Genomic DNA, 12500 nt, shown 5'->3' on the forward strand with positions numbered 1-12500 from the left:
TCCTCATCCCTTCTTCCCATCTTCTTCTCCATTAAGTCACGACTGCCCCCCTCATCCTCTCCTCCTCCTCCTCCCTCCATCACTCTTTAATTCTGTCTTCTGACCCACATCTACCGTTTTCCTTCTCCTCCCTCACTCACTCACTCACTCACTCATCTCACCATCACTTCCACTTTAATTTCTGCTTCCTTCCTTTTTCCCTCCCTCCTCTTTTATCACACCTCTCCTCGCTCCCTCCATCCTCTCCTCCACTCAGCTGATTAACTCTGTGATGGCGTCTTCTCCTCCGTCTGATTCCTCTCCGTCGTTCATGGAAACACAGACGATGTCACACTCGTGCTCCTCTGACCTGAATCTGAAATCACTCGTCTGATCGTAAACAAACAATCGCACGTGTTTGTTTACGCGTCGTGAGCTCGTGATGAAGGAGAATATGTTGGAATGATCGTTATAACAACAACAACTAAACCCCTTAGTCATCGTTATCTGTTGATCCAGCTGTGAATCTGCTTTAGCTGCTACAGTAGCTGCTAGTAGAACATGTTGACATGTTAAAGTAAACAACAACTAAACATGTTATTTGTCGATCCAGGTGGAAATATTTACACTTTTCCAACAGGAAACCACTTTAGCAGCTCCTGTACCAGCTAAAGTAGCATCTAAAGTACTTTAGCGTCTACGGTAGATGCTAAAATACTTTAGCGGCTCCTGTACCAGCTAAAGTAAATGCTGAAGTAGCAGCTAAAGTACTTTAGCGTCTATGGTAGATGCTAAAATACTTTAGATGCTCCTGTACCAGCTAAAGTAAATGCTGAAGTAGCAGCTAAAGTACTTTAGCGTCTATGGTAGATGCTAAAATACTTTAGCGGCTCCTGTACCAGCTAAAGTAAATGCTGAAGTAGCAGCTAAAGTACTTTAGCGTCTATGGTAGATGCTAAAATACTTTAGATGCTCCTGTAGCAGCTAAAGTAAATGCTAAAGTAGCAGCTAAAGTACTTTAGCGTCTATGGTAGATGCTAAAATACTTTAGCGGCTCCTGTACCAGCTAAAGTAAATGCTGAAGTAGCAGCTAAAGTACTTTAGCATCTACGGTAGATGCTAAAATACTTTAGCGGCTCCTGCACCAGTTAAAGTAAATGCTGAAGTAGCAGCTAAAGTACTTTTAGTGCAGTAGCTGCTAGTAAAACATGTTGAAATAAAAATAAACAAGTTATTTAATGTTATCTGTTGATCCAGGTGCAAATATTAGACTTTTCCAACAGGAAATGACTTTAGCGGCTACAGTAGATGCTAAAGCTGCTATTTCAGGCGGTTTTAGTTTTCCTTTAAACTGAGAGAAAGATTTGATGGTCAGTCTGATCATTTTTCATAAAATTGCTGAATTAATATGGATATATTTTGAATATTTGTGTTTCTGTTAACTGGCGCAAAGACAACAGACAATATTTACTTTTAAGGAGCTGAAAAATCTGAGAATTATGACAAAACTCTCAAACCAATCGACTAAATTTTCTGTATTTATCAATAACCTGTAACCTTTAACACTGTGAGTATGAATATTAAATGAGAGAATAGCATCAGTTTATCAGCTGTATATCACAATATTCACAACATTAATCAAGTTCTTTGTGCTCAGTTTACATAGAGGCAGTATCCATAAGGTAGAAAATACAATAATTAAGTTATAAAAAAAAAGAATTGATAAAAAAATCGAAAGAAATTGAGAAAATAAGCTGTAAAATGTAACTTTTAAAACCAAATTGGTGCAAAGTCTTAGGCAAGACGATGCAAAATAAGTGACTGGAATGGAAACAGTTGTTATTTAACAGTTGAACTGTGTTTTTATGCATCATTACTTTAAACATCTTTATTTTAACTCGATTGAGCCTCAATTTCATGAAATTTTGGAGAAATTCAGCGTCATTTTCAGGCCCATTGCACTAAATCTCCAGAGAACCTGCTCCACGTCTGCACCTCTATCTTCTCACCAGCTCTAAAAGTGTGTGTTCTCCTCTGGAATATTTACTCTGAGCGTCTTTCAAAGACAAAACACGCACATTTGTTCTTCAGTGTCGGTTTGAGATGAAATTACAGTTGAGGGAACGTGATGCGGAAAGAGAGACAAAAACAAACGTCTGTGAGAAAGACGGTTGCTTTGTAACTGGTCGGCCCTGTTTGGAAGAGGAAGTGTGTGTGTGTGTGTGTGTGTGTGTGTGTGTGTGTGTGTGTGTGTGTGTGTGTGTGTGTGTGTGTGTGTGTGTGTGTGTGTGTGTGTGTGTGTGTGTGTGTGTGTGTGTGTGTGTGTGTGTGTGTGTGTGTGTGTGTGTGTGTGTGTGTGTGTGTGTGTGTGTGTGTGTGTGTGTGTGTGTGTGTGTGTGTGTGTGCGTGTGTGTGCGCCAGTACATGCTTCCTCTCTGTAAATACAAGAGTAAATTGATCTTTCTCTTGTCTTCTCAAAGAAAACACGTGCAAACAGAAACTGCCTTTGATTCCTCGTGAACGTTGGACGACTTTTTGTCCACAATTGTTTCCTCCTCACATAAATGTCCCTCCGTCCCTCCTCCCCCTCCGTCTCCCCCAGAGAGACCACAGGCTCGTCTCTTCACACTGAGTCACGTACACACACTTCCTCCTCCTCCTCCTCCTCTCTTTTTTTCTCTCTCTCTTTACTCTACGTGACGTGGCTGGAAGTTTCAGTCTCTCCGCCATGTGTTGTGTCTGCTCACCACGTGGCTCCCAGTCACTGTTTCAGCAGATCTGAATGTGGGTTTTCTTGAGGGTTTTGAAGGTGGTTAATAAAACGGAGAGATTTCTACGGGGTTTGACGTGATCTTGAGAACATTTAGGGCTCTGTCCTTCTTCTTTAAAGGGGTTTTAGGGATCTCTTAACTTGGTAAGAGGGAACTCCAGAACTATCAGTAATGATAGTTTCTTGGTACTTAAGGGAATTGCAGGGTTTCCCCAAAATGTTTCAGGAATTCTCTTTTTGTGAGATCTAGCTGTGAGGGTTCAGAACTTCTCAAAGGATCTTGAGAGCATTTAGGGGTCTGTCCTTCTTCTTTAAAGGGTTTTTAGGGGTCTCTTATCTTGGTAAGGGAGAACTCCAGAACTGTCAGTGATGAAGAGTTCTTGCGGAGAGTTTCTTGGTACTTAAGGGAATTGCAGAGTTTTCCGTAAAGGGTTTCAGGAATTGTCTTTGAGTATTTCTGTGAAGGTTTAGAACTTGTATACATTTAATGGATTTTGTAGATGCTAAATAGTGGTTGAAGAGGTTTTCTTGATGCTTAAGGGAACAGAGGGGTTTCACTTAAAGTTGTTCAATTATTAATGCGCCTGTATTCTGGCAAATATTCATCCGTCTTGAACAAGTTCCTGTTTTTCCTGTGTTTCTTCCATTGTTTACAAGTATGTTCGGGCCAACTGTTTTTTGTCTACGCCCTCCTGTTGCCGTAAGCCCCGCCCCCTTCTCTTCCTTTGAGAAATGAGCCAAATATGTCCAAATACAGCCACTGTCGTTTAGAAAATCAGACATGGACAGACAAAAACACAAACCACTTTCTGATGATTGGTTCACAGAAGTGACCACGTCTAAAATCCTTAGTACTTAAGGTTAGGTATTGAAATACGAAGTATTTGCCACAGGAACACTGCTTTTATATCGCGACAGGGCCGGAAAATAATGCCCAGTCTTACCAAAGTATTCCAGACCCTCTGGACTTTGTTGAGGGCCACAGAGACGTGTAGAACTAATGCATCAAGAAGTTGTTTTCACGGCAGAAGCTTCTTCTACTTCTTCTTCTTCTTCTGGTGTCAGTGTGAAAACCTCCCTCATTATCTATAATGAGTAGCTGTTGAGAGACGAGGGGCTGTTGATAAGAGAGGAGACAGTGAACAGTGTAATAATACACACGATACACCAGATGATGGAGGCTTTTATCCAAAGTGCCTCGACTGCATACATATTTTAAGAACCCCCCCCCCCCCCACAATTATAACAAATTGCTGAGCAATGGAAACGCCGGCCTTAGCTGGGAGCAGAGTTATTTCCCATGGTTGGTAGTTTGTGTTTTAGGGAGCAGCAGAATTTCCACAAAAAAACAAATCTTCCTTTGTGCGGGAGTTAAAGAGCAAAAGTGTCAGAAACGAGTGACGCACTCATTAATCTCTCCAGCTGTGATCGGCACCTCCCATTTTTTTTCTTACAAAGCGACTCAGAAGAACAAAGAACCTCCCTCAGGGACTTTCACTTTCATCTGCATGTTTGACTAACGTGACCTTTCCTTCTGATTTTCCCTTGCAGTATGGGGAGGAGGAGGTGTGTTCGGACCGCTTGGACACCGACTTCCCGGACATCGACCTCTCGCAGCTGGACACCAGCGACTTCGACAGCGTCAACTATCTCAGCGAGCTGCAGTGGTGCAACGACCAGCCTGCGGACGCCTCGCCTGCCTCCATCCACTACAGCACAGCAGACGAACTGTTTGAGGTGAGACTAAGATGTTGCCGTTTAAGTTGAGCTGGTTTTGGACACAAATTTAAAGACGGTAACTCGGTGTAGCAGTGGTGAGATCTCGTGTCACCCAGTGACACCCAGTGCACGCAGGAAGTGATTCATTGTACAACACAGACGGAGGCAACAAGAGTTTAAAAAAGGGTCCACGAAAAGTTTCAGACGTGGAAAAATTCAGCGTTTTTTAAACGGGATAAACGCTTCTTGTCTCCGCCCCTTTCTGCTCTGCTGCTGTATACACGCAAACACTCCCTCAGTCAGATAGTTTTGCCTGACGGAGCCTGTTTTCACAGGAAGGACACAGAATATTAACAGCAGGCAGAATAATATCAAGCAATATATGAAGGTTATATGAAGCAAAGAAACCAGAAGTACTAGCTGAAAAATCAGAGAAAAACACTGAAATCGTTGAATAATCATTCATAATAGATGAATCGTTTAGTTGTAGCGGCCTTAATTCAAACTAGGTCTGCATCGATTCCTAATTGTTAACTTAATTAACCGCCAAGTATTTTGATATTAAATTAATTTGTTTGGGTTTTTTTTTTTAAATAATTAATCAGACTTTTTCAGCTTCTTAAATATGAATGTTTGCTTTCTTTTGCTCCACAATACAAATAAATCATTAAAACTGAATAATTTTGTAAATTTGTGGACAAAATTAGACATCATTAATTTGACATTCTTTTAACAATTTGTTTGTTTAATCATAAAAGTAATCAACAGATTCATCGTTAATAATCGTTAGCTGCAGCCCTGGTTTGAATATTTCCCTGCAGTGACAGGAAAGCGGCGCATGTCGAGACTTCATGCGTTAACACCTCAGATCTTGTTACATTCCGCTCAGTAGCTTCCGTGTAAACAAACACGTGTGGAGCTCTTTGCTAATTGTGCAGTCATTTAATGAATCTTGGCCTCGGAGCCCCAGTCTTTCCCTCTGTCGACGTCGCGTGCAAAGCCCCCTCGCTCCTTCACCGGATCCCCTCGCTCTCGGCTGAGTCTCTGCACACTCTGCCAAGAAAGTCACTGGCAGTTATAGTTGCTTGTAATACGATGAAGGAAGACGTCTTCAGAGAGGCCACAGAAAAATCCCCCGAGGCTCAGGTATCAGGAAGAATTCAGGGAACACCCTCCAACCGACGCCAGGACTCCAACCCCCGCGCGAGCATCGATCGTCTAAAGGTTTCCAGCCCCGGTGACGTCTCGCTGTCCCATTAACCGGGACCAAATTGAACGCATCACAAGAACAAAACGACAACAACAAGGAGATAAAGTAGTCGTAATTCAACTCTGCCGGTGAAAATTGCTCTAATGCCGCGACACGCCGCCGAGTATTGGTTTAAATGAAGACTGGCAAGGCATGATGGGAATGTAGGTGAGGTAAACACAGAGCGTCTCCGTCTCTGCTGGGTTTTATTCGATCCACATTAGTCCTCGCGTCTTCCAAAACAAAAGTTTTACGACTCAGGAAAGCGTCGGCTGAAGCGTTCAATATATTTGCACTGATGCCGTATCGTTTTTTTTTTTTTATGAGAAGCGAAAGTGCACGAGCATGAAGCTAATGACGGCTTTCAGGCAGCGAGGACGAGGAGACAAAGGAGACAAAAGGGAGGACGTGACATGGAGACAGACGCGTCTATCTGTTGTTTCCTCCTCCTTCATTCTTCATCTGCTTTTTTACTATTTTTACTTCCTTTTCATTTCAGGTCCTCTTTTTTTGGCTTCATTTGTTCTAAATGTTTTCTCCAACACTGTCTGACTTTATGTCTCTGTCTTTTCTGTCTCATTTCACTTCTCTCCACCTTTTATTCTGAATGTTTCATTCCTTGTTTTCTTTTTTCAACTTCAGTCCAGTGTGTAGGACCTGGTCTTTCTAAACCAAGACTTCACTATTGGTCAGAGACTTCAATAAGTTCATGCGTTCACATGTTAAACATCAAGAACGTCTTGAGGAAACCCTTAAAAATTTGGCACAAAAGTTCACTTGGACTCAACTCTGTCCTTTATGTCCATCTGTCCAGTTGTTGTTAGCAGGATATTCTGAGAACGTCCCGGGAAATCCTTCCAAATTCTGCACAAATTCCACGTTCAGACCTTTATTTTCCCTCACATTGTTTAGCCATTAGCAGCTAAGAAAACCAATAAAAGAGTGATTACACCTTAGTGGTCAAAGATCAGGCTTGAAGGTACCAGACAAACATAAAGGTACCTCAGGAATACCATGAGATTATTCTTTCAAATTTGGCACAAACGTTCACTTGGATTCAAGGATGAAGTGATTAGTGTTTGGAGGTCACTGTGTCCTTCTTCCTTCTTCCTCCTTCCTCAGTTTCTTCCTTGTGTATTCATTGTCCTTTTTGATAAACACCACAAGACAATCCTTTCAAAGTTGGCACAGGTCCTTACTTGGACTCAAGGCCAAATGTCAAGATCATCTTCCATTTCTCTTTTGAGACTTTAACACAGTCAAAGTCTGGTTTCCCTTCATTCTCCTTCATTCCTCCGCTGTGTTATCTTTTAGCCAATGTCGTACTGATCAGATTAATATAGCGGCGCAGGCGGTCACATGACTGTCGGTCTTGAACACACTGTAATAAGCAGAGTGATAGACCCCCGTGTCTCTGTCTCTCTCTGCCACTTATTTACAGCAGCGTATGGGAATGTAATCCCATGTCGGGTGAGATTGATCCGTGTTTCGTGTGCAGCAGAAATCAATCTAATACGAAAGTGAACAGAAGAAATAATGGATCAGCTCGGGTTAATGATATATTATTACTGCATTAGTAGTATTAATGCTGTAATGGGTATGCTGAGTATGCGTTTACAATGTAGGATTACTGGTTTTGGGGGTGGCGGCAAATTAGGCATGTAGAGTTGGGGGGGTTGGGCTAAACAATCAGTTTGCAAAGGCTGCAATCTAGGATATATGTAATTTAGCACATCTGAACATGGGTTTGTACTTCGGTATTTACAGTATCTCGCTACATGGGCTTTGATTTCATTCAAGAATGATATTAAAGAAACAACAGACACCCACTACGAACTTAAGTACACATGTAAATGCCAATATAAATCAACCAATTGTGGATTTTAGTGGAAAAACTATTCTGATACCTACACCTACCCCCATTTCCAAAATAAAAGACTAAAAAGGTTACTCTTTGATGATATGTCTAGAAATCAAAGCTCAATGATTGCCTATATCCATAGTACATTTATTTAGCCTTTGTTTAGCATGTGTGTTTGCAAAAGTAATGAAAGCATTGAAGGTTCTTTGAAAGGGTCATTGAAAGCACCTCGTAGTCACTCCTCTAAACTCGACTGTGGACCTGAGCTAGTGTCCACTGCTAGGTTGTAACACGTGCGACAGAAACCTGTAAATGCCAGGAATAAATGTATTTTAGTTTTGGTGACGTATCATCGTTGGTACGGCCCAATTCCTGTCCATCGACACTGGAGAAGCTTCCTCTCTCTTCCTGTTGGCGTCTCTGTTTCACTTGTTTTTTTAAATCATTATCCCGAAGATAATTATCCACCTAATTGACTTCATTTGTCTTTGACTGTGTCTCCCGACATCTGCGACTGTGGCATTTTTAAAGCCCTTTAAGTTGCTGCATCCACTGAAGACAGAGACGGAGCGAGTCGGCGAGCCCCAGAGACGGAGGGCGAATTAAATAATAAATAGTTTGGCAGCCGGGAAACAGATAGAGCCGCACGATAAAGTGGAGAGACAGATGAATGGAGCTCAGTGGCTTCCCGTAGGCCAGCCGTGCTATCACCTCTCCACCAGACGCTGCTCTCAGCGAGATGGCAGCTGCACAACAGTAAACAGCCTCTGTGAGGCTGAAGCAGGAGGGATGGAGTGGGTGGTGAAGACTTTAAGACGGAAATTACAGATAAACGGTGTGTTTCTCATCATGAAGGTTTAAAGCTACTGTCGGTGAAACGGCTCTGATCGTGTACGTTAAAACAATAATTATTGTCTACAGCCTCAAACCGGACATTTAAAATACATGTAAGCATGTTAGTCTGACAGGAATCGTACTCAGTAGAGTTTCTCAAAGTCAAACTAACACACACAGATAATGCATTTAGGAGACGAGCTAATATTCCATCTGCAGCTTATACTCAGAAATGATAAAGTAATTTGCTACACAGCCACACATAGCCACATGCTAAAACAGAAACTAACTTAGACGAAAAAGAATCTTCAGAAGCCAGAATTAACGTGCTCCTCTCTGCTCAGGCTGTTACTACTGTTTGTCTGTGAATAAATGCTCCGCCCCCAACGTAATTAGCAGACGCTAACGGCAGCGATGGGCAAGAAGTTAACCAAAATATTATTGCAGCTTTAAAGTTTCTATTTCATGGCTGTATTTGCTCTGGTTACCCAGTGCTAGCAGCAGTGATGTTAGCTAACAATGCTACAACGTATTACTCATCTGCTAGCTGACTATAATATGACAGCAGATAAAATGTGTACATTTCATGGCTGCATTTCCTTTTATTCCATGTTGTGAAAGCAGTGATGTTAGCTAGCTATGCTACACTGGAAAATCCAGCACTGATTACTCGTCTGCTACCTAGCCTCAAGATGACAGCCGCCTTAAAGTTTCTATTTCTTGGCTAGATTTGCTTTTTATCCCATGTTGTGGTAGCAGTGATGTAAGCTAGCTATGCTAATGCTAGAAAATAAAGCACTGAGTACTCATGTGTTAGCTAGCTATAAGATGACAGCTACTTAAAAGTTTTTATTTTGGCTACATTAGATCTTGTTATCCCATGTCAGCAGCAGTGACGTTAGCTAGCTATGCTAATGATGGAAAACCAAGCACGGATTACTATGTAATAAGCAGCTAGCTAGCTAAAGCTAGCCAAAATATGACATCACTGATGGCAGCTTTAAATGAAGTGTCAACCCACTGTGAGATTACACCTGAAATTCTCTTAACTATTGGATAATACAAGCTGTCAATCACACCATATCTCCGCCCCCAAACATCCCCTACTTTGTTACGTACAAAATGGACGCTGTGTCTTGCTGAAAAACAGCTGAAACTAGCAATTTAGATCAAAAAACTTTCTCGTAGAATTAAATACACGTAGAGTCGCCCCCTGGTGGCCATTCAAGAGAATACAGTTTTCAGGCACTTCATTTCTTTAGCGTCTAATGTTTGAATCATAAATTGTTTGAAAGCCTGTGACGAGCGACGTGGATCAGATCGATTCAGAGCGTTTCTTAAAATAAAACTCTCTCAGCAAATTTGCATAATGTTGGTTCTAATGAAGTTAGAGGTCACTTTTAAGTGCATTGCCCTGTCGCATATGATCTGTATTAATAAACAAGGCTGAGGAGAAGCCGAGGGTGGACGAGGAGGACTCGGGCAGTGACTCAGCAGTGACACGGAGTCTCCTAACCACTCCGACAAGGACAATAGTTTCCAAACATGAGTGTAGTAAACACATAAATCAAGCAGAAGTTCAGTTATTTTCATACTTACCTGATGACTCAAATATGCTGCTTATTTAGATTCATAGCAGAGCAGAGCGGGGACGCACGTCAACAAATCAGTGCATTAGCGTCGCACGGGGACAAACTGAGGACACGGACATGAATGGAATGTAGCCACAGGAGGTTTTGAACGAAGACTTTTGCATATTGACTGGAAAATAAATGATATAAATGATAATGATATATGAATAAAGTTTATTGTTTTAACATATGGTTCTTAGAATTCATCAAATGGAGTTTAAAAAGAAAAAGAAAATAACTCAAACCACATCAGCCAAAAAATGGAATTACATCTGCATCAATTTCCCAAAAAAAATCAAAATTTTGTTCAATTTTAGTCACAGTTTATAAAATTAAATGACGTAAAATTTCAAAAAGTACATTGATGGTATATATTTAATTTAATGAACGTAAGTTGTTGTTTAAAGGCAGTTTCTCTGTGTGTTTTGTCGTCGTGGTGCAGATAGAAGAGGAGAACGCGGCTCTGCTCGCCGCTCTGACCGACAGCTTGGATGGCATGGTGGATGCCGAGGTGGGCGGGCTCTCCGTCTTCCCCGCCCTGGGGGAGGAGTCCGACCAGCAAGACGACGAGGACGAGGACAGTCTTCCACTCAGCGCCGAGGACTTCAGCCGCTCCCTGGGGCCCGAGACAGAAGACCCATCACTAGTAAGAATGTTTTCTATCGCAAAGCATCTCATTTATTTATTTCCACTTCCTGTGGGCGGGACTAGAACATCGCAATACACATTTGGGCAGTTACCCGCTTTAATGGTGCGTTCCATTTGTAGTCAGAACTTGGAATTTCACAACTTAACAACCCAAAGATAGACACTCTAGTTTGCGATATCAGTATCGGGAGATACTTAAGTTTGTGATAGTGGTGGATACTGGAGTTTGTGATAGCGGTATTGGTAGATACTCATGTTTGTGATATCGGTATCGGTAGATACTTGAGTTTGTGATATCGGTATCAGTAGATACTCAAGTCTGTGATATCGTATTGGTAGATACTCATGTTTAGCGATGGATACTCAAGTTTGTTATATCGGTATCGGTAGATACTCGAGTTTGTTATATCGGTATTGGGAGGTACTCAAGTTTGTTATATTGGTATTAGTAGATACTCAAGACTGTGATATTGTATTGGTAGATACTCGAGTTTCTGATATCAGTATCGGGAGATACTCGAGTTTGTGATATCGGTATCTTGTTATATCGGTATCAGACCCGAAGAACAGTGGTATCGGTCCATCCCTAATAAGAACTTGACCTTCTCACCTCAAACCCTCAGGTTTAAGTTTCGTCAGGTCTGCAAATCTGCTGTTGAAGTGGAGGCTTTGATACACACACACAAACACCATCTCCTCCCCCTCTCTCTCTCTCTCTCTCTCTCTCTCTCTCTCTCCCCCTCCCTCCCTCCCTCTCTCTGTTTTTCTCCACTGTATCTTAATCAGTGTAACATTAGCTAACCTTCATGTTCCTCTTGTTGGCCCGCGAGGTTCAAAGTCTGCCTTCAACTCCAGGAAAACAGAAGGTCACAGGGGTCACGCAGTCACCTTTCATCCTGTGTGTGTGTGTGTGTACTTGTGCCTCTACACATGTGAGGACCAGTTTAACTTAAGCTCTTCACAGACTGAGGAGACTTCATTTTCAAATGTGTTAATTTAGTGCATAATTTAAACCAGTGTTTCACAAACTTTCTGTATGATGACCCACTTTTTGAGCGTAATGTAGCGGCTAACGACGACACCTTAAATCATTTTACATCTGTAAACGACCCCAACATTTAAATAAATATACACATAAATCTTAACAAAGAAGAATTTTTTGGGGACCCAGAAAAAAACTCTTGTGCGATCCTGACCCAGTGTTCAGGAAAAACAACACTGTCCACGTTGTGTAACACATGGAGTGTTGCTGCATTATTCTTTATCATAAAGATAAAAACATTGACCTGGAATCTTTTTATTCATTTGTACAAGACAGAATTCAACCAGCTTTGATTCTGTGTGTGTGTGTGTGTGATCGTCCTGGAGCACGTGGTGAAGTTTATGTGTGTTTGCTTGTTTTGAGCCCCTTTTTCCCCCCTTCTCTCCCTCTCTCCCTCTCTCTCTCTTTTCACACAGTGCTGCTGAATGCCTCTCGCCCTCTTTTATCTCTCTCTCTGGGCCTCTCTCTCTTCCCCTGAACCACATTTCTCAGAACACGACTTGTTTTTCTCTCGTCGTCCTCCTGTTTTCCCGGCGTCTGCCTTCACCTGAACCTCGTCCTCGTCACAGAGGACAAAACAAACGTCCCCCACACCGTAAAACAAACGTCGTCCCCGGTGAATCCGTCCCACTTCCTTAATTTGAGTAAATTTCACAGCAGCTGCTCTCGCGGCGTTTGTTTCCTCCTCCTGCGCGCTCCGATTTACAAAGATGCTTTTGTCTGATGGTGATGATTCACTGCCTAAATGAATGAATGAGTGAGTGAAT

At 42.0% G+C, this 12500-nt stretch overlaps 1 protein-coding gene across 2 annotated transcripts in view; it reads left to right on the forward strand.

The window, feature by feature from the left end:
• Nucleotides 1–12500, forward strand: part of ppargc1b (peroxisome proliferator-activated receptor gamma, coactivator 1 beta) — an 86256-nt gene that overhangs the window by 53527 nt on the left and 20229 nt on the right. For both annotated transcript variants that reach the window (XM_058649061.1, XM_058649062.1), the window contains exons 2-3: nucleotides 4301–4486; nucleotides 10486–10689. In XM_058649061.1, coding sequence (XP_058505044.1) covers nucleotides 4301–4486; nucleotides 10486–10689 — 390 coding nt within the window. The remainder of the gene's footprint in view (nucleotides 1–4300; nucleotides 4487–10485; nucleotides 10690–12500) is intronic.

This window comes from Solea solea, chromosome 14 (assembly GCF_958295425.1).
Source record: "Solea solea chromosome 14, fSolSol10.1, whole genome shotgun sequence".
In the NCBI taxonomy this organism is placed as follows: Eukaryota; Metazoa; Chordata; class Actinopteri; order Pleuronectiformes; family Soleidae; genus Solea; species Solea solea.